This window comes from Taudactylus pleione, unplaced genomic scaffold (genome assembly GCF_031769625.1).
Source record: "Taudactylus pleione unplaced genomic scaffold, aTauple2 ptg000268l, whole genome shotgun sequence".
In the NCBI taxonomy this organism is placed as follows: Eukaryota; Metazoa; Chordata; class Amphibia; order Anura; family Myobatrachidae; genus Taudactylus; species Taudactylus pleione.
Genome location: NW_028284670.1, coordinates 3,513,083 through 3,535,533, shown reverse-complemented (window position 1 = coordinate 3,535,533; position 22,451 = coordinate 3,513,083). Strand labels below are relative to the sequence as shown.

At 41.7% G+C, this 22,451-nt stretch overlaps 1 protein-coding gene across 1 annotated transcript; it reads right to left on the bottom strand.

Moving 5' to 3' along the window:
- Positions 1–314: 314 nt before the first annotated feature.
- Positions 315–21,676, bottom strand: LOC148513893 (olfactory receptor 10AG1-like). The gene is made up of 2 exons (XM_088481314.1): positions 21,632–21,676; positions 315–1,277 (listed from the first exon to the last, which is right to left on the bottom strand). Exons 1-2 carry the CDS (start codon positions 21,674–21,676, stop codon positions 315–317), a joined length of 1,008 nt encoding a protein of 335 aa, XP_088337440.1.
- Between the last annotated feature and the right edge of the window lie 775 nt (positions 21,677–22,451).

Sequence of the window (22,451 nt, the reverse complement as noted above, 5' to 3'; positions counted from 1 at the left end):
GGGTGCCTCTGGTTTGTGGTCCACCACCAAATCAAATTATTTGTGATCAATGTAATGTAAATATGTGAACAAACAGAAGTGCAAACAGTCCACCACCACATATCTGAACCTAAGGATGACAGGTCAGCACAATTTACTTCACTTTACTATTTTACTATATTTTTTTTCTGAATTTCACAATAACAAACTTAAATTTAGAGGTGCCACAAAGACAGTGATGATACTCTAGGGCGCCGTGATCCAAAAAAGTTTGGGAACCACTGGTCTAGTCAAAATAATATGAAATATCTAATATCCTCTCATACTCTTTGACATTACTGTGTTATTGGCTGTACCAATTGCTTTCTTTGTACTGATGGAAAGTAAGATATACAGCATGCCTTCATTTCCTGATTTCTTAAACTATAGATTATAGGATTAAGTAGTGGAGTCACAATTGTGTATAACAGAGAGAGGATTTTGTTTAGATTTAATGAGACCTGTCGAGAAGGAACCAAATAAACAATGAATATAGCCCCAAAGAATGTACAGACAGATGCAAGATGTGAGCTGCAAGTGGAGAATGTTTTCTGACTCACAGTTTTGATAGAAATTTGAAGGATGGTCCAAAATATAGAGACATAGCTAAGAATGATCAACACAAATGGGAAGAGGAACAGAATCATGGCTAAAAGTTGAATTTCTATTTCTGCCAGGGAGGTATCTGAAGAAGACAACTGTAGAAGTGGAGCTAAATCACAAAACAGATAATCCATAGTGTTTAAATCACAGAACCGTAAATTGCAGATTGCATTGGCTATGCTGATCATCACTATAAAACTAGACAACCAAGCCCACACTGCCAGATAGATACATGTCCTGATGGTCATGATTGTGGGATATCTCAAAGGGTTGCAGATGGCCAGGTGTCTGTCATAGGCCATAACTGTGAGGAAAAAGCACTCAGCATTCCCAGTTGATGCACCCAAGTAGATCTGAGTGATGCATCCATACAATGACATGGATCCTCTATCCCACCACACAACATAGAGCATGATTGGTGCAACTATAGATGTGTAAAGCATTTCACTTACAGACAGATTACAGAGAAAGAAGTACATTGGAGAATGGAGCCTTGGGCAGGTAGTTATCAAACTAATAATCACCATGTTTCCAATTGCAGTGAAAATATAAGCTGTAAGAAATAGGGCAAAAATCAAATTCTTTATTTTTTGGAGATTGCCAAACCCGAGAAGAACCACCTCCAGCACTTCTGTCTTGTTCTGTTCACATGGAGCCTGGTAAATGAGAATTTATCATTATTTTTTGTTCTGCAGTTGGAGTTTAAATTGTTTTTGAATAATACATAGATGAGGAAATGTACTGCACAAAAAATGATAAATTTGATACAAATGTGTGCTCTTACATCCTTGCCGATTGCACTACAAATGTGCTAAAACATTGCGCCATACAATTACCTGCAGCAGCATACGCTATAGTAGACTATGAAATGCACTATCATCGCACCATGCCTTCCTATGGAGTCGTGTGTGCGAACGCAGCACGTATATCTGCTCACGGGTGCACACCTCACACCCAGTATGGCATGATTTGCCACATACACAGCAAAGATGTAGCTGGTCACATCTGTATCTATTTTAGTAATCTTAAGATGCCTACTTGGTGTTTTTGTGAGGTGACTTACAAATAGGGTTGGGTGCACCAGTTTTGCATAGATATGTGTAATCTTGCATCTTTCCCAATTGCGCTACAAATGTATGCATTCATCGTGCCATGCAATTAGCCGAGGCTGCGTGTGTATGGCATGCCTCATGCTGCGTTTGCACTATGCGACCCAATGGAGTAGTTGTGGGTGCGAACACAGCGCGTGTACCTGCTAGCGGGTATACGACTCACACCATATGTAGTGTGATTTGCTGCTAAAATGGCAAAGATGCAAGAGGACACATCTATTCCATGTTGTCATTTATTAATCCATAGTCATTTTACCTTTTTTACACATCCGTCCCCCCTCCTCACTTAACTTATATTTCCATTTCTGTAAAATCGTCCACCCAATATTTAGCACCTGGATGTGCAATATATTCCACCAAGGAGCTGTCACTGTACATATACATAAGGTGCCAAAACAATTACAGGTCAGGACATTTTCTACACCAAATCATAGATAATAATAATAATAATAATAATAATAATAATAATAATAATAATAATAATATTATTATTAACGTATAAGGTTGTTGGAGAATATGCAGATTCTGTTCATGGTAGAGGAAGTTCTTTTTGCAAGAGTTTAAAATCTGAATAATCAGATAATGCTGTTACCAAATATTCATTATATACTGTGTAATAAATATCTTTATTGTAATATTTTAAGTTAGTGGAGTGTCTTCTCTTTGTTAATTGTATTTATCTTTTGTTGTTGTATTGTCTTAATATGTCTCATAATCTGTTATAAAATCCTAAACAGTAATTTAGAACTACAAATTATACACAATAAAAATATAGTGATATTATATAAATCTTCTGGTCTACAGAAACAATTATTATTATTAGAGATGTGTGCGTCTGGTTTCCAGAAACCAACAACAATCAAATTTAGGTGTTCTGAGTTGTAACAAGTCTCATCAAGTTTTATTTTTCAATTTCTGACTTGAAACTGGTCTGCACTCGGTTCCGGAGTCAGTTCAGAACTTTGTTTTCAAACACAAACTCGGGTTATGTATTGCATGTAAACAAATCAAAATTACATGATTTTAGTTTTTTTTATTCATTTTTTGAGGGATCCAAAACCAAAATTACCAAAATAAAATTAAATCCATAACCAAAATCCTTGAGAGTGGTTTGGCAAAACCAAAATTTGAAGATGAATTAAGAGCCAAAACATGGAGGTCTGTGCACATCTCTAATTATAATTTTTTTTATATAGTGCCAATATTTAACACAGTGCTGTTTAGAGAATATTTATCATTCACATTTGTCCTTGCCCCATTGCAATTACAGTCTGCATTTTCTAACACACAGTGGCCCTGATTCAGAGCCGGACACTCTGACAGAGCGATTGCTCTGAATCAGGGCCGTCCCTCTTCATTTTTAGAGTGGCCACCTGGCCGCTCGAATAGCTGTGGGTGACCACCCACAGCTACAGCGAGCGGCCAGGAAGACGGTCGCGATGGTCAAGACCATCGCAACCATCGGGTTTGCGATGAGACCCTTGTGGTAGGGTCTCATTGCCGCAAGCCCTGGAGTGCTTTTGGCTCTATCAGAGCTGAAGCACTCCCACTTACATCACTTGTGATGTCAGTGGGGCCGGCCCCAGATGGTAGGTATTCCCATGGAAATGCCTCCGTCTGGCCAGCCACGCATCTGGCACGCCCACCAAAGGGGGCGTGCTGTCACTCACCATCGACAGCACGCCCCCTTTGTAGCGAGACCCATAGTGATGGCTTGGCCATCACTATCCGGGTCTCTTGCATGCACACGTCAAAGCTGGGTCTGTCGTGTGCATGCGCACTTGGCCAACATGGACCTGCTTGCGAGCGCTCAGCGCTCACGAGCGGGTCTGAATTAGGCCCAGAGCTCAATCAACCTACCAATGTTTTTGGAGTATGTGAGCAAACCAGAGCACCTGGAGGAAACTCACACAAGCAAAGGGAAACAATGCAATCTCCATATACCTCCATAATGCTCCTATAACACTCCCACAAAACAGGGTGGTTATTTGCATTTGCTTTGCTAAAGCTCAGATTTAATCCCAAAATGACTTTTTTAATGGAAAGATAGATCCGGCTAAGATTTGTCCAATGCATAATTAGATGGACATATGCAAAAATGCATATATTTCTTTTTGCGTGTGTGTTTTATTTGTGTGACAAGGAATCAGCCCCTATATCTTCACTTATAAAGTGGCAGGCTGGGGTTAGTGAATGAAGTTGAAACTTGGAAAATTTAAAGATCATAACTAGATCTCTGATGACAATAGCCAAAAGATCATGACTAGATCTGGAATGACTATGGGCTAAAGATCATGACTAGATCTGGGATGACAATGGGCTAAAGATCATGACTAGATCTGGAATGACTATGGGCTAAAGATCATGACTAGATCTGGGATGACAATGGGCTAAAGATCATGACTAGATCTGGGATAAAAAATGGGCAAAAGCTCATGATCTATATATTGGAAATAGATGTCTATATGTGTCTTAAAATAGTTTTATTAATGCTGTCTATTGTTGTTTGCAATCTTCAGTTATGTTCAAACTAAAACCCACCTGTGAGAGATCTTTATGTAAATTTACCAAGACGCTGGTTTTCCAAGCCTCTTTGACTATGGGATTTAAATCAGCCACTGTAATAAATTCTATGCTAGGCTTGTTTTGCATGTATTACAATTACCATTTCAAATCCATCAGTCAAAGTCAATGGTCATTGACAGCTTTGATAAACCTCATCTTAGTAAATATGTCCCGTGTTTATGGTGCAAATTAGGGGTGAGCGGGTTCGGATTTCTGAAATCCGAACCCCCCCGAGCCCCCCCGATCCGAGTCCGATCCGAGTCAGGCTCGACTTTTCCCGCCTGACTCGGATCTGACATCGAGGCAAAACGTCATCATCCCGCCTTCCGAGTCTCGCGGGTTTTGGATCCTATATAAGGTACCCGCGTCGGCGCCATTTTCTCACTCGGCTGTGGACAGTGAAGAGGGAGGGTGGGAGTTAGTGCTGTGTAGTGTAGTGTAGTGTAGTGCTGCTGTTGTCCACTACTTCAAAGTCCATAGGGGCTGGCTGTGTTGTGCTGTGCTGCTGTTGTTAATAGGGGCTGTGTCCACTACTTCAAAGTCCATAGGGGCTGGCTGGACTGTGTTGTGCAGTCAGTTCTCCATAGGGGCTGTGTCCACTCCAAAGTCCTGTGCAGTGTCCCAGTCCTAAAGGGGTGCTGTAGTGTTGTCCAGGGGGTGCTCTGTCCATCAGGGGTGCTCCCCCCAAGTGCTAAAAAAATAATATATTTTCTGTGTTTGTGAATTGTGTGCGCAGTAGCCGCACGTGCATCAACAAAGTAGTGCCAAGCGTGCGCCTGTGTCATAAGTAAAGGGCCGGCTGGCTTGACCGTTAAAGGGTGCTGTAACCCCCGAAAGTACACTCCAGTCCAAACCAAAAAAAAAATATTTTCTGTGTTTGTGAATTGTGTGCGCAGTAGCCGCACGTGCATCAACAAAGTAGTGCCAAGCGTGCGCCTGTGTCATAAGTAAAGGGCCGGCTGGCTTGACCATTAAGGGTGCTGTAACCCCCAAAAGTACACTCCAGTCCAAACCAAAAAAAAAATTATTTTCTGTGTTTGTGAATTGTGTGCGCAGTAGCCGCACGTGCATCAACAAAGTAGTGCCAAGCGTGCGCCTGTGTCCCATAAGTAAAAGGCCGGCTGGCTTGTCCGTTAAAGGGTGCTGTAACCCCCGAAAGTACACTCCAGTCCAAACCAAAAAAAAAATTATTTTCTGTGTTTGTGAATTGTGTGCGCAGTAGCCGCACGTGCATCAACAAAGTAGTGCCAAGCGTGCGCCTGTGTCATAAGTAAAGGGCCGGCTGGCTTGACCGTTAAGGGTGCTGTAACCCCCGAAAGTACACTCCAGTCCAAACCAAAAAAAAAATTATTTTCTGTGTTTGTGAATTGTGTGCGCAGTAGCCGCACGTGCATCAACAAAGTAGTGCCAAGCGTGCGCCTGTGTCATAAGTAAAGGGCCGGCTGGCTTGACCGTTAAAGGGTGCTGTAACCCCCGAAAGTACACTCCAGTCCAAACCAAAAAAAAATTATTTTCTGTGTTTGTGAATTGTGTGCGCAGTAGCCGCACGTGCATCAACAAAGTAGTGCCAAGCGTGCGCCTGTGTCATAAGTAAAGGGCCGGCTGGCTTGACCGTTAAGGGTGCTGTAACCCCCGAGAGTACACTCCAGTCCAAACCAAAAAAAAAATTATTTTCTGTGTTTGTGAATTGTGTGCGCAGTAGCCGCACGTGCATCAACAAAGTAGTGCCAAGCGTGCGCCTGTGTCATAAGTAAAGGGCCGGCTGGCTTGACCGTTAAAGGGTGCTGTAACCCCCGAAAGTACACTCCAGTCCAAACCAAAAAAAATTTATTTTCTGTGTTTGTGAATTGTGTGCGCAGTAGCCGCACGTGCATCAACAAAGTAGTGCCAAGCGTGCGCCTGTGTCATAAGTAAAGGGCTGGCTGTCTTGACCATTAAGGGTGCTGTAACCCCCGAAAGTACACTCCAGTCCAAACCAAAAAAAAAATTATTTTCTGTGTTTGTGAATTGTGTGCGCAGTAGCCGCACGTGCATCAACAAAGTAGTGCCAAGCGTGCGCCTGTGTCATAAGTAAAGGGCCAGCTGGCTTGACCATTAAGGGTGCTGTAACCCCCGAGAGTACACTCCAGTCCAAACCAAAAAAAAAATTATTTTCTGTGTTTGTGAATTGTGTGCGCAGTAGCCGCACGTGCATCAACAAAGTAGTGCCAAGCGTGCGCCTGTGTCATAAGTAAAGGGCCGGCTGGCTTGACCGTTAAGGGTGCTGTAACCCCCGAGAGTACACTCCAGTCCAAACCAAAAAAAAAATTATTTTCTGTGTTTGTGAATTGTGTGCGCAGTAGCCGCACGTGCATCAACAAAGTAGTGCCAAGCGTGCGCCTGTGTCATAAGTAAAGGGCCGGCTGGCTTGACCGTTAAAGGGTGCTGTAACCCCCGAAAGTACACTCCAGTCCAAACCAAAAAAAAAATTATTTTCTGTGTTTGTGAATTGTGTGCGCAGTAGCCGCACGTGCATCAACAAAGTAGTGCCAAGAGTGCGCCTGTGTCATAAGGGCCGGCTGGCTTGACCGTTAAAGGGTGCTGTAACCCCCAAAGTACACTCCAGTCCAAACCAAAAAAAAATTATTTTCTGTGTTTAGCCGCACGTATATATCAAATCGATATAACATAAATGGAGGACTAAACTTTCTCCGATAAAAATAAAATAGAGAAAGATCAAGAACCACTTCCTCCTAGTGCTGAAGCTGCTGCCACTAGTCATGACATAGACGATAACATGCCATCAACGTCGTCTGCCAAGGCCGATGCCCAATGTCATAGTAGAGGGCACATACAATCCCAAATGGCAAAGTTCAGGAAAATGACCTTGAAAAAGACATTTAAATCAGCTGAAGAGAAACGTAAACTTGCCAATATGCCATTTACGACACGGAGTGGCAAGGAACGGCTAAGGTCGATCCCTAGTATGTTCATGACTAGTGGTTCAGCTTCACATGACGATGGAAGCCCTCCTCCCACTAAAAAAATCAAAAGAGTTAAGCTGGCAAAAGCACAGCGAAGAACTGTGCTTTCTAAGAAGATATCACAAATCCCCAAGGAGAGTCCAAGTGTGGTGGTGGTTGCGATGCCTGACCTTCCCAGCACTGGACGGGAAGAGGTGGCTCTTTCCACCATTTGCACGCCCCCTGCAAGTGCTGAAAGGAGCACCCACAGTCCACTTGCTGATATGCAAATTGAAGATGTCACTGTTGAAGTACAACAGGATGAGGATACTGGTGTAGCTGGCGCTGAGGAGGAAGTTGGCGAGGAGGATTCTGATGGTGATGTGGTTTGTTTAAATCAGGCTCCGGGGGAGACAGTTGTTGTCCGTGGGATGAAAAAGCCCATCACGGTCATGCCTGGGCAGAAGACCAAACATTCCACCTCTTTGGTCTGGCAATATTTCTATCCAAATCCGGACAACAACTGTCTTGCCATATGTACCATATGTAAAGGTGAAATAAGTAGGGGTAGGGACGTCAACCACCTAGGAACATCCTCCCTTATACGGCACCTGCAGCGCCTTCATAAAAAGTTACTGTCAAGTTCAGAAACTTTGGCTAAGACCGTAAGCAGTCCAGGGACACCTAAATTCCGTTGTCCTGTTGTATCCAAGCGCCTGCAAACCACACTGTCAACTCCCTCCTCGTCAATTTCCTCCTTAGTCAGGATCGGAAGTAGTCCTGCAGGCCATGTCACTGGCATGACTGACTCTCCTATCCGGGATTCCTCTGGAGGATCCTGCATTGCTACGCCTACTGCTGCTGCTGCTGCTGTTGCTGCTGCTGGGAGTCGTTCATCATCCCAGAGAGGAAGTAGGAACACCACTACTTTTACTAAACAATTGACCCTCCAACAGTCCTTAGCGAGGAGGATGAAGTACGACAGCAGTCATCCTGAAGCAAAACGTATAACTGAGGCCTTGACTGCTATGTTGGTGTTAGACGTGCGTCCGGTATCCGCCATTAGTGCAGTGGGATTTAGACAATTGATGGAGGTAGTGTGTCCCCGGTTCCAAATCCCGTCTAGATTCCACTTCACTAGGCAGGCGATACCGAGACTGTACAGAAACGTCAGAAAAAGTGTCCTCAGTGTCCTGAAAAATGCCGTTGTACACAATGTCCACTTAACCACGGACATGTGGACAAGTGGAACAGGGCAGACTAAGGACTATATGACTGTGACAGCCCACTGGGTAGATGTATCACCTTACGCAGCAACAGCAGCAGCGTCACCAGTAGCAGCATCTCAGAAACGCCAGCTCGTTACAAGGCAGGCTACGCTGTGTATCACCGGTTTCAGTAAGAGGCACACCGCCGACAACCTCTTAGAGAAACTGAGGGAAATCATCGCCCAGTGGCTTACCCCACTTAGACTCTCCTGGGGATTTGTGATATCTGACAACGCCACCAATATTGTGCGGGCATTACATCTGGGCAAATTCCAGCACGTCCCATGTTTTGCTCACACAATAAACTTGGTGGTGCAGAATTTTCTGAAAAGCGACAGGGGCGTGCAGGAGACGCTTTGGGTGGCCCGAAAAATTTCTGGCCACTTTCGCCATTCAGCGACTGCGTGCCGAAGACTGGAGCACCAGCAAACACTCTTGAACCTGCCCCGCCATCACCTGAAGCAAGAGGTTGTGACGCGGTGGAACTCAACCCTCTATATGCTTCAGAGGATGGAGGAGCAGCAAAAGGCCATACAAGCCTATACATCCACCTATGACATAGGCAAAGGAGGGGGTATGCACCTGACTCAAGCGCAGTGGAGAATGATTTCCGTGTTGTGCAAGGTTCTCCAGCCCTTCGAACTTGCCACACGTGAAGTCAGTTCAGACACAGCCAGCTTGAGTCAGGTCATTCCCCTCATCAGGCTTTTGCAGAAGCAGCTGGAGAAAGTGAAGGAGGAGCTAAGACGGAGCGATTCCGCTCGGCATGTGGGACTTGTGGATGAAGCCCTTCATTCGCTTTGCCAGGATTCCAGGGTGGTCAATCTGTTGAAATCAGACCACTACATTTTGGCCACCGTGCTTGATCCTAGGTTTAAAGCCTATGTGGTGTCTCTCTTTCCGGCCGACACAAGCCTGCAGAGGTGCAAAGACCTGCTGGTGAACACACTGTCAGCTGAAGCGGAACGTGACACGCCAACGGCTCCTTCTTCATTTTCTCCCGCAACTGGGGCTGCCAGGAAAAAACTTAGGTATCCTAAGCAACCCGCTGGCGGTGATGCAGGGCAGGCAGGACCAAGTTTGGACATCTGGTCCGGACTGAAGGACCTGGCAACAATTTCTGACATGTCTACTGTCACTGCATATGATACTGTCACCATTGACAGAATGGTGGAGGCAGCATCCAAGTAGGCATGTCAGACAGTCCATACCTGTACTGGCAGGAAAAAGAGGCAATTTGGAGGCCCCTGTACAAGCTGGCTCTATTTTACCTGAGTTGCCTCCCCTCCAGTGTGTACTCCGAAAGAGTGTTTAGTGCAGCCGGGAACCTTGTCAGCGAAAGGCGTAGGAGGTTGCTTCCACAGAATGTGGAGAAGATGATGTTCATCAAAATGAATTATCAGCTCTTCCAGGGAGACCAGCCTCCAGAAGGTACAGAGGGACCTGTGGTGGTGGATTCAAGTGGGGACGAGTTAATACTTTGTGAGGATGAGGATGTACACACTGAAGAGGGTGAGGAATCGGTGGATGAGGAGGATGAGGATGACATCTTGCCTCCGTAGAGCCAGTTTGTGCAGGGACACATTAATTGCCAGCTTGTTTTGTGGGGGCCCAAACGAACCAATCATTTCAGCCACAGTTGTGTGGCAGACCCTGGCGCTGAAATGATTGATTTGTTAAAGTGTGCATGTCCTGTTTATACAACATAAGGGTGGGTGGGAGGGCCCAAGGACAATTCCATCTTGCACTTCTTTTTTTTCTTTGCATTATGTACAGTTTGGGGCCTAGTTTTTCTAACTGCCATCCTGTCTGCCACTGCAGTGTTACTCCTAGATGGGTCACGTGTTTGTGCCGCCCACTCGTGTCGCTTAGCATAGTCATCCAGCTACCTCGGTGCAACCTTTTGGACATGAAAACACTATTGTGAGGTGTGAGGTGTTCAGAATAGACTGGAAATGAGTGGAAATTAAGGTTATTGAGGTTAATAATAGCATAGGAGCAGAGAAACCAACAAATTCTGTGATTTTAGCTGTTTTTATGCTTTTTTTAAAAAAAATACAGATCCAAAACACAAAACCCAGAACCCAAAACACGGAAGGGTGGTTTTGGCAAAACCAATCCAGATCCAAAACACGAAGAAAGATCCAGATCCAAAACCAAAACACAAAACACGAAAAGTGGCCGGTGCACACCCCTAGTGCAAATGTACGTTGATGGTAATAGTGGCTAATATCTGCATCAGATAGATGGGAGCAGTGTAGTCGCATAGATGCGGTCGCCTCTGAATACAGATGGAGAGCTGCAGTGATTTCCAAGTACATGAAGCAGCCACATGTTCTTTACCCACATCTCTGAATCATGCACAATATTCCTTCCAGACAGAAAACAAAGTAATCTCCTGTCCGGCACTACATATTGGTACTGAAAACAATGATCACAGGTTTGAAATACATCTCAGTGTATAATATTCTAAAGAATATTCTGTAACATTGACATAAAATAGCAGCTGAGTCTGATAGAGCTAGTAGAAGTGATTACAGTAACAGGAGTATATCCACATACACACTGGGGACTAAACAATTGTCTTGGTACTGAATCTCTAACTATGAAATTGGAAAAGCTGTGCAATTCATTTACCAAACTTTATTCATTTTGAACATTAGTATTCTTAGTGCTTACAGTTTTTTCCTGCGTGGCACTACAAGTCTCAGCATGGTAGAACCTCTAATTATATTTAAAATTTGGCTATGCAATCCAGTCCCCCCTTTACAGACGTTATTCATGCCAACAATAAAGTTTTTATTATTGCAAATACAGTATTTAATTTTTTAAATAATCAGCAGAACACCCCAAATTACTTATGGTATAATTTATGACAGCCATTCCACTTCCTACTCAGATCTGTCCCCGCTATTGGATTTCCGCCATTGTATCAAACAGTTTAATCTTTGCCACACCAACACACACAAGCTTTGTACATATATTTATTACAAAGCCAATTAACCTACCAATATGATTTGAACTGTGAAAGAGGAAGTAGAGTAGCACCCAGAGAAAACCCAAGCAACCACTAAGAATGGTCCTAACAGTAACTTGGTGCTGCCCAATGTAATAATTACTATACCAGGTCTATATACATAAAATATGATATAAAAAGACTTGTAATGTAAATAAAAATATGTCTCCATTTAAAACATATATAAACTTACCATGATGTTTAGGTTTTTAGCCACATAAAGAATCCACCACTGACACCTGAGCTTCCCAGACCATGTGCAATGCAGTAACAGAGTAACACAGTACACAGCAAAACAGTCACATGTCACTGCATCAGTTTTCATCCTGAGTGCGGCCAAAGCTAGACGCCGTCAGATTTTATAATGTAAGATGTCTCATCACAGCTGGAGGGAATAAGGGGCAGAACCTCAGATGACTAAAGCACAAAGGGAGTTGAATCAAAATGATACTTGTGTCTATGTGGGCTTCCAAATTACACTCCAATGACTATTATGAAATGTTTTGTTAAACAAGTTGAAAATTGACCTTTAGAATTTCTAAAATTTTCATAGGGTTTTGATAAAGTGTCTAAATATTACTGAGTATTATTTCTACTGTAATGACTATTATTAGTATTATTATTATTATTATTATTATTATTATTATTTTGTTCAGTGTACAGAATGAAACAAAAAATTATGTTTTGGCAATATTTTTTCATAAATCTATTATTATTGGTTGAACCAAAACAAGTTATTTAAAAATAAGTTTTGATCATTTAAAAGGTTGTTTATAATATGTTGTTTAAAAATAAATGTAAGGGCGGCACCAATGGGTGCCCAATGTAAATAACCTTTGGAGAACTAGTGGGTTTCCCAAATTAACCCAAAGGTGTAGAGAAGCATACTTTATATATATATATATATATATATATATATATATATATATACTGTATAAACTTCATTGTGCCAATTCCACTATGTAAAATTAGTCCATTATTCGTCATAAATGGGAGCCAAGCAATATAGGACTGTTAAAGGTACTATCATTCCTTAAAATAAGTGTTCAAACACCCTCCTATCCATACCCAAACATTAAATATAGCCTCAATTGATAATGTCCTTTTTTAGGATCTGCCAGTGTTTATTTAGAGCCCTCTTTTTTTATTTGTGTTGACTGCTATTGGAAGTCTGGCTTGGGGTGTGAATGCTTTGGCTGGGTTGACCCATTGATAGGTTACCCTGGCTGTGGCATTACACCCCAGCTGGAATTGAGCCTGTTGCTCGTTTTAAATATAGGGGGAACCCTACGCAATTCCCCCTCCCTATTTTTAAAACCAGATCTGGCTCAGCAGCCATGTGCTGGTTCCTAAAATATGGGGGGACCCTATTCATTTTTCCTCCCATATTTTTAGGAACCAGGACTGGCTGAGCAGCCTGGGGCTGATTATGCTTTTTTGGGGGGGACCCTATGTCATTATTTTCTTTAAATTAACTCTTTATAGAAGGTTACCAAGCAGAAACATACACAAATCACACTGATCTGTGTATGTTTCTGGAAAACTCGCAGCACTGGAGGTAGTCTATTTGAAACTTCTAATTAGCTGCGAGTTTGCTACAATTACACCAGAGATTGTAATCTCGTTTCTTAATAAATTCTCGATTTGTTACTTTTCCATGAAAAGTACTTTGGAGTTTGGCCGATGGCAGGTTTATTTGAGTTTTCAATCTCACCCAAGTTTTTCAGTGAAAGGAGAAAAATATCTAACAAACTCACCCAAGTTTATCTTTAGTAAATTTGCGAGTTGAAAAAAATTTCTAAACTTACCCAAGATTGCAATCTCAACCAAATTCAATTATTAGTAAATTTATCCCTTAGAGCACTTGTGATTTTTTTTTAATAAATTTATTTGATTATTGATTGTAATTTTGTGTTGGTCATTCCTTATTAGCCCATTGCAGTCCATTTGGGTAAGAGGGTGTTTGACCATTGATATCTTAAAAATTGTCACTACATTTAACAATCCTATATTACTAAACTCACATTTATGTAGACAGGAGCGGCTCTAGGCATGGGCAAGCTGGGCCGTCACCCGGAGTGCCACTGTATCCGGTGGGCGCAAGAAACGCCCACCCTCTCTCCCAGTGCTATAGCGAATTTGTAAGCTCAGGGGGAGGGAGCAGAGGAGGGAAGTGGCAGCAACACAGGATGAAGCCGGGTGCAGCAAAGTCTAGTGCCGGTCCAGTATATAGAGTAAGTGACTCGTTTTATAGGTGAGGACAATATCCTGATCATGGGGATTCCTATGCTCAGAATCCCGGCATCAGCATCTCGACTGATGTAATCCTGAAGGTAAAAAGTGGGGTTGGGGGGAGGGTTAGTACTAGGAGGGAAGGGCTAGGTTATGGGTGCAGGGAGGGGAAGATTAGGTTTAGGCACTAGGGGGAGGTTAGAGTCTCACCAAGGATGGAAGGTTACAGTTAGGGTAGGGAGAAGGGGAGGGTTAGAATACTGACAAGTGTCGGTATTATAGATATGTCAGGATGCTGGTGTTGGGATTCTGACTGCCAAGATCGAGAGCACCAGCATCCTTTACCCATCCCAGTGTTACATAGCAGAAGTGTTGCAATGATGTTATTATTATTATTATTATTATTATTATTATTATTATTACCAGTTATTTATATAGCGCACACATATTCTGCAGTGCTTTACAGAGAATATCTTACCATTCACATCAGTCCCTGCCCCAGTGGAGCTTACAATCTATATTCCCTACCACATGCTCACAAACATACACACTATGGTCAATTTTTTTGTTAGCTAATTAACCTACCAGTATATTTTTTGGAGTGTGGGAGGAAACCAGAGTACCCGGAGGAAACCCACGCAAGCACAGGGAGAATATACAAACTCCACACAGTTAGGGCCGTAGCGGGAATCGAACACATGACCTCAGTGCTGTGAGGCAGTAATGCTAACCATTACTCTATCTGTGCTACCCATGTTTTGATATACTGTACAAAATATCCTCTTCAGTGCTGGAGATACTGCTTATAATAGGTTGTGTAGCACCTGGTGGTGTTCCATGGTAGAAATCCCCCATCACAGTTATATACGACATGAGCACATTGGGGAGCAGAGAGGATGATTAGTTGCTGGCATAGTGTGAGCAGTGTTCCAGTGATGAAGACAGCAATGTCATCATAGGAAGTGGAGCATACAGTACTTGACATGGTGAGGTGTCTAATTCTGTCTAATGAAAAACCACATGGGGATCTGAATGTCAACAGTTTTTAGATATCTTGTGGAAGCAGCCACCTTAGCCAAGATGGGAGGAGGGCAGTCATGGGTTCCCTTGGTGCTTGAGAGAGAACATGGCAGCTGTTGGAAGCCCACATTACTGTACAGTGATTAAGACCCCCATGACAAGGGTTCTGCAGAGGCCAGCACTTGGAAGTCTTATACAATACAGGGGAGTCCACCAAGTGTGCAGTGAAGTAATAGACCATTGCAGAATTAAAGAAGGGGATTGCTGGCTTTTTAAGCATGGACACTGTAGACAGGCCACATGGAATGTGTCAGGGTGAGTGCTCTAGGGAAGGGGACTCAATAGAACAGTAAAGCTAACATTTTTGGTGATTACTGTAGCTCCCTGAGGAGGGCTTAATATTGAGGAGGTTTGCTGCATTGAGGCAGTGTGGCTAGTGGGTGGCCCAGAAGAAGAGTGTAATATCATAATACAGTCTAGGGTGGGAATGTCATATCCATTGATTTTAAAAAACAATCTATTTTCTTTCTAGTTCCAGCAACTTTCATGTTGCCATACAAAATAAAATGTGATAACCCTGCAAACTTGCCACAATCACACAAAAACTATTTTCAGCATGACACAAGACATCCTCCAGATGTTTCTAATATTAAATATGCAACTTGCTGGATGTATAGAAGTGTCCTAATACACTACTGATGCAGTGACAACAAACGGCCCTTCTCAGTGTGCCAGGTCCTCTGCAACTCGCGCCAACTGTTTATGCCTTTTACACCTAGAAACGTGTCATAGTCACAATGTGATGCAACAAAACCACTTCATGAGACTTCACTGGTTAATTTGATATGTGGTAATTGTATATTTGTGTACAGCTGAGTCTGAATCTGTATAGGATGTGATATGGTGCAGCATTTGTGACTATTTTGCACACCAAGTTTCACTGTGGTAACATCAGAACTGGACCATCGATGAAAAAGGTGACCAGATCTGATGATTCACATTTTCTTTGACATCATGTTTACCTGGGGAAGAGATGGCACCAGGATGCACTATGGGGAGAAGGCAATCTGGCAATGAAGTGTGATGCTCTGAGAAATATTCTGCTGGGAAACCTTGGGTCCTAGCATTCATGTGGATGTTACTTTGACATGTACAACCTACCTATACATTGCTGCAGACCAAGTACAAACCTTCATGGCAAGATAATTTCCTGATGACAGTGGCCTCTTTTAGCAGGATATTGTGCCCTGACACACTGCAGCAGTTTAGTTAGGAATGGTTTGATGAACATGACAAAGAATTCAAGGTGTTGACTTGATCTCTAAATTCCCCAGATCTCAATCAGATCGAGCATTTGTGGGATAACCTGGAAATACAACTCCCAGCCATGGAGGCCCCGCTTTGCAACTTACAGAATCTGCTGCCAACATCTTGGTGCATATATCAAAGGACACCTTCAGAGAAAAGTTTCTGATTGGAAGAAATGGTGCCACAAATTAATAGAGATGTGAGAACTTTGGGTTTAGAATCCCCTGTATGTCTGTATCTGTATAAATTGATATACTGTGAAACTACTGCATCCAGCAATAATGGATATTCGCAATCTATTGCTTTGAAACGGGAAGCAGTTTCGAAGCAAATGGATAGAATCCTGACCTCCGGCTTCCCGACTGTATAATCCCGGCAAGGGTTAAATGTCAGGCATCAAAATCCCGATCTAAGGTAAGCCGGGCATGGGCATGGACAGCCGCCGGGGAGGAGGGTTAGGTTTAGGGTTCCTGGGGGGGACTTAGGGTTAGGCACCCCCCTGGGAGGGTTAAGGTTAGGCTAGGGGAAGAGAGGGTTAGGGTTAGGCACTCCTGGGTGGGAGTTTAGGATTAGGCACCCCTAAGGCAGGGTTAGGGTTAGGGCAGTGGTCAGGGAACAGGATTAAATTACCCTACATGGGGTAAAAATGAATTCCTGGGGGTAATGGACAGACAGCCGGGCATGCATATTAATCATTTTACAATGATTCATATGCATGCCCAGCTGTGCCGCAGGGAGGCTCTAAGCAGGACGCCCGCTGAGATGTTATTATCAGCGGGTGCCCGGCTCCTTCCCTGCAGCGCCACATTAGCTGGAGGCTGGAGTTCTCTTGTGAACTCCAGCTTCCGCCTCTCTCCATGTGCAATATGGAAGAGACGTCACGATGTCTCTCCCATAGTTCTGAGGAGCAGCAGGGTGGACAGGATGGTGGCAGATGCAGGAGCGGGGATTAAGGTAAGTGTTTTTTTTGTTTTTTTAGTACAAGCGGCACTACAGGGGCATTATATGGGGGCACTACTACAGAGGCATTATATGGGGGCACTACTACAGGGGCACTATATGGGGGCACTACTACAGGGGCATTATATGGGGGCACTACTACAGGGGCATTATTTGGGGGCACTACTACAGGGGCATTATATGGGGGCACTACTACAGGGGCATTATATGGGGGTACTACTACAGGGGCATAACTATGGGGACACTACTACAGGGGCATTATATGGGGGCACTACTATATGATTTCCTTCCTTTCAAATCAAGGGGGTAATGTCGGCGTATCTAAATATATTTTGGGGAAAAAGTTAAAAAAGCTCCCTGACCCCTGCGTTAGGGGGTAGAATAGGTTAGTGAGTACTTACCTTTTGATGATCGGGATTTTTACTGCTGCTGGGATGCCGTGGTCAGGATTTGAAACTTGTGTTTCAAAATTCTTGGTGCTTTTATGAAGTGAAAGCTACAAATGTATTTCTGTTGCAAACATTGGGCCTGATTAATTACGGATCACAACTGCAATTGCAATAGCGATTATACATACAGTATCACTGCAATAGTATGCTGATCCACTGCGATCACTATGCCGTCAAAGTACAACATAAGTATGCCCACTTTACCTTACACACATCCATAATACTTAGCAAGATTGCGAAACCATCGGTAACATAGAGTACAATTACAGCCTAATGCATGCTTGCACCAGCTCTGACCTTACTCTGGAATTTCTAACCTCGTTGCATGCTATGAGTACTCAGGCTGCGTAAGGAATTGCAGTGGATAATTTATGCACGCCCATGCACAGTGTTCAAATGCACTAGCATGCCTGCGTTTTGCCGACCTCCCCCGTCACCTCTCACAAATGGCACTTCATTCACAACAGTCGGCCGATTGCGTGCATAATCGCAGGTGCAATCGGTAATAAATCATTATGAGAAATGTGCAGATGAATTATGGAGATTAGGTTATTTTATATATCTACTCAAAGAAATAAACAGGATCAAGTTGAAATAACCATATCTGTAACAATTCTGCTTCCAATAAATGATTTGGAAAAAAAAATAGTGTTTATAAAATGATTGTTCAGGTGTTCAACCTTATTTGACTTTGAACTACACATGAGTAGTCCATATTTGTCCACTACACTAGGCTCCCGATTTTTCGGGTAACTCCCCGCACCTCCGGAAGGGTAGGCACTTCTCCCGCATTCTGCTTACATCCTAGCGAAGTGGGCAGAATTAGGAGAATTTCTGCAGTGATCGCGGGTCTCCATGCAGGGGGTGGGACTCAATGATGTGATTCTTCATGAATTGCGTCATCTTGTCCCGCCCTTATTTAAATTTGATCCAATCGCAGCACTTTGTCATGAGGGGGCGGGGCTTAATTATGCAAATCATCAGGCCCCGTCCCCATCCCCACCCTCCTGCTTGGTTACCCGGGCATCTCCTGGGAACAGAAATGTAAATGTAGGCAAGTATGCACTAGGTGCTAATAGTAATCAGGGGCTGTTTTGGCTGTGAATGACATACCTATTCTATAAGCAGAGCTAAGAATATTGAGTTTGACATACTAGTTCCTGGTACCCCAAATAATATTTCAAAGAATCAGAAGGTCAACAGTTGATTGAGATTTCTTTTTAATTTGTCTCAAAAAGTTAGTATAAAAATGCTTTAGAATGCACTGGTTTACATGTAAGTTATATTATTAAAATGTTTAAAATATGCTTCTCTTGCCTGGACACTTCCAACATCTAAAAAACACTAAGATAAAAACAACATATTTAATTTGAAACAATTAAATAAAGAAAATTTGTAGAGGTTATGTTTATATTTTTTACAGGCACACTGCAAGCCCCTCCAGTCACTTAATATCTGGGCATGCCAGCAGTTGTTGTTCTACAAGTGTCATTAAGCCAAGGCAGACTTGTTTGTAATTGAAGTCCACCTTTGAAGAACATGATTACTAACTGCTGAATCACTATTATGCAAGTATCCAAAGCCTAGGGGCTGGTTGAACCTCAGTGGGACCCCATTTTTTGGAGGTCCCTACTTTTTAAGGGATTCTTGTTCTGGGCTTACCAGTTTGGAGTTGTCTAACATTATAAGGAAACAAAGAAAGGCCAGAGAAACTGTTACTGGGGCACACTTGAGGAAAATTTGTGTATATATTAAAACATAACTTTTATTAAATACAGTTAATAAGTAAATAACAGACATAAAATCAAGCAATCAGATGTATAATTATCTCATCTGAGGGTTTTTAATAGCCAAATTGGTCTATATTTAATTTTTGACTAATATGTAATTATTCCAAAAAAATGTGTTGTCTATTTATTGATTATATTTAGTTATACAGTTTCTGCTGGTAAATGATAGTTGTTATTCACCTGGTATTAACAAAATCCTAACATGAAAATTATGAAACAAATATATGCAAAATTTCTGGATGAGAAAAAAAACCTCTAAACTAATTTTTAGGAGTGTGTATGCCATTCTATGCAGTAACAATGAAGAAAGATTAATTTGCCATATAGTCATAAAATATTATATTCTCAGTAGTATCATATTTCTGATGCATATATCATATGACAGGTTGATTTAACACAAAATGTAACATCCTTGCAGTAGTATTTCCTAGTAAATTGCTGACCCACTGGTCAGAATAAGTTTCCACTTCAAAAAGGAACTAACCAATTATAACCTTAATACACTCAATAAATACAACCTTAAAACATTCAACAATTAATCCATAAATCTTGTAGCATAAATGGTTTCACATATAACATCAATTATATCAGATAAGCACCATAAGTTTTTATAAGCAAAAATCCAAGATGGTGTCTTAACCTCTTAAATGCCAATAAAATATGTGACACTATTTATAAGTGACTGATAACCTTTTTACTGTCTGTGCCTATTTCAGTCATCAGACAGTATTATCAATATTCACTGCCTGTTGTTATTGTCATAGAACAAAAAAAAAAAACACATGTAAACCAAAGATTACTGCGCTGGATTCATATATATATATATATATATATATATATATATATATATATATATATATATATATATATATATATATATATATATTGGAATGATAAGACATCAATTGTACTCTGCTTCCTATTAAGGCACACAAGAGGCTTGTATAAAAAAATATGTGAATGCTAAATCAGTGTACAATCACATGAATAGGCCTATTCAGCAACAATCTATATTTCAAACACATATATCGGAAATGTAATGCAGCAAACAAGTCCAAATTAAAAATAAGAACTGATTAAATAAATTAAAATAATAATAATAATAATAATAATAATAATAATAATAACTGCTTATACAAAATATATACAATAAATTCATAAATAAGAAGATAAAGTGAAATTAAAAATAATAATATACATAAAAATATACATAAAAGCATATGTTTATATATTTCTCTATCTCCCCAAATTCTTCAATCTCTTAGTATCCAATACCATTAGTAAACAATAGATATAGATCTAAAGACCAGATAATAATAATAATAATAATAATAATAATAATAATAATAATAATAATAATAATAATTATATATAATTTTACAACATAGGTAATTTAGTAATTAATGTCTGGACATGCTGGTACTTGTGGTTCTTTAAATGCCATAATGCTGAGGCAGACTTTCTGGGACTTGTCGTCCTTCTGTGACAAATAGTATTATTAACTATTTAATCACTATTACCCAAGTATCAAAAGCCTAGGGGGTGCATGCAAGAACCCTTGACTGGTTGAACCTCCCACTTTTCATGGGATTCCTGTCCTGGGTTCACCAGTTTAGGGTTCTTTAACATTATAGCAGGGGGACCCCATGCTATGTGTCTCCTTGCTATAGCAGTATGTCCTGGTAGGTTCAGCCAGGTGCTTGTTATTGGAAAATAGGGGTAACACCATGCCATTTCCCCCCTATTTTTCAATACCAGGCCAGACTTATAGGTACAGGGGCTGGTTATGAATTTGAAGGGGGGACCACCATACATGCTTTCTATATATTTTTAAGTATTTCTATCCCTTTAAACAGGACAAATCCTGTACAGATCATAGTGATCAGTGCAGTTCTTCACCCAACCTCATCTGTCACAGGCAGGTTAATTGTTTAAGCAGGTTTGCAGGCAGTTTTGCAGTGGAGTACAAACCCCCATCTTGATAAATGCAGAGTTTATTTTCTGTTCTAATCTTTCTATAGTCTAAAAGAATGATTTTGATATTCAACTACTGTATGTTCTAAAGTATGCTATCTTGGTGTTTTTGATGCAGTTTTGGCCTTTGTAAAGTGGCAAATAGCAAAACTGTCCCAAAACTGCTGCCAAACCACTGGGATTTAGAACCCACTGATTAGTAAATTTTATCCATAGGATCTACCTGTAGTTGTGAAGGGAAACCTAAAGGCTTCCTACTTTGAATGAGTAGCTCCTGCAAGGACCTCATCTGCAACCTTCACATCTGTAAATATTCTCTGAAAACCCATCTCTTTATTAGAGCCTACTATAATTATATTAAAAAGTTATATTACCCAGACTAGTATGTCTTCAATATTGTCTTGTTTCAGCTTTGTCATCTTCCAATTAGTACTGTGTGTAAGCACTCCCATTAGCAAGGTGCTTTCTATCTAATGTTTTTATGTTTGGATTTAATTTGTCTACCTTGTACAGTATGTCCTGCTTTGTTGTCCCACACTGCAGTGCATTGCAAATTAGTTCTTTACACTTCACTATCACCTTTTTTCCCCTTTTCGTGTGATGCCCTGGGGATGGTCCCTGGCTGGAATTTTTTTGGGGTACCTTGCTTCTCGGACGTGAACCCCTTAATGTTAGGGACGCCAGTATAGAGGAGCCTTGACGATGGCATGGCGCTTATTCATATATTTGCAAATGTATGTAACTAATACCTCTGAATCTCTATTATCATGTAGGATTTAAGTATTGCTGCAGTGTGCTGAAGGGAATCTTTTTTTTTTCTGAACATCGCTCTTCAGATCAGATACTTCCTCTCCCAGAACACACTGCATTGTAGGATCCATTCAGCAACAGGTAGCCTCAGGATTCACTGCCTGTTGCTTTACAGAGACAGCTCTCCTCAGCCCCACCAACCCCTCTCCCACCCCCAAAAATAATATTTTTCACAAAAAAAAAACACTGGCCGACCTCTTTAGGCCACATGCTGCTGTGGCAACCCTGTGACAGCACTGCAGCACCCCAGGTGGCATACAGTTTTGGAACCATTGGCATATTGATTGCTTTTGTTATTCAAAACAACTCTGACTAACTCAGTTCTGTACAATGTAATTTTGCCTTCATAATGCTGAAAATCCTGTTTGTATTGCCTTTTTCCAT

Bases quoted from the DNA above. Each gene is read 5' to 3' on its own strand.
- LOC148513893 (XM_088481314.1), bottom strand. From the start codon at position 21,676: ATGACAAAGCTGAAACAAGACAATATTGAAGACATACTAGTCTGG. The intron at 1,278-21,631 runs GTAATATAACTT...CTCATTTACCAG, and splicing joins TTGAAGACATACTAGTCTGG to GCTCCATGTGAACAGAACAA.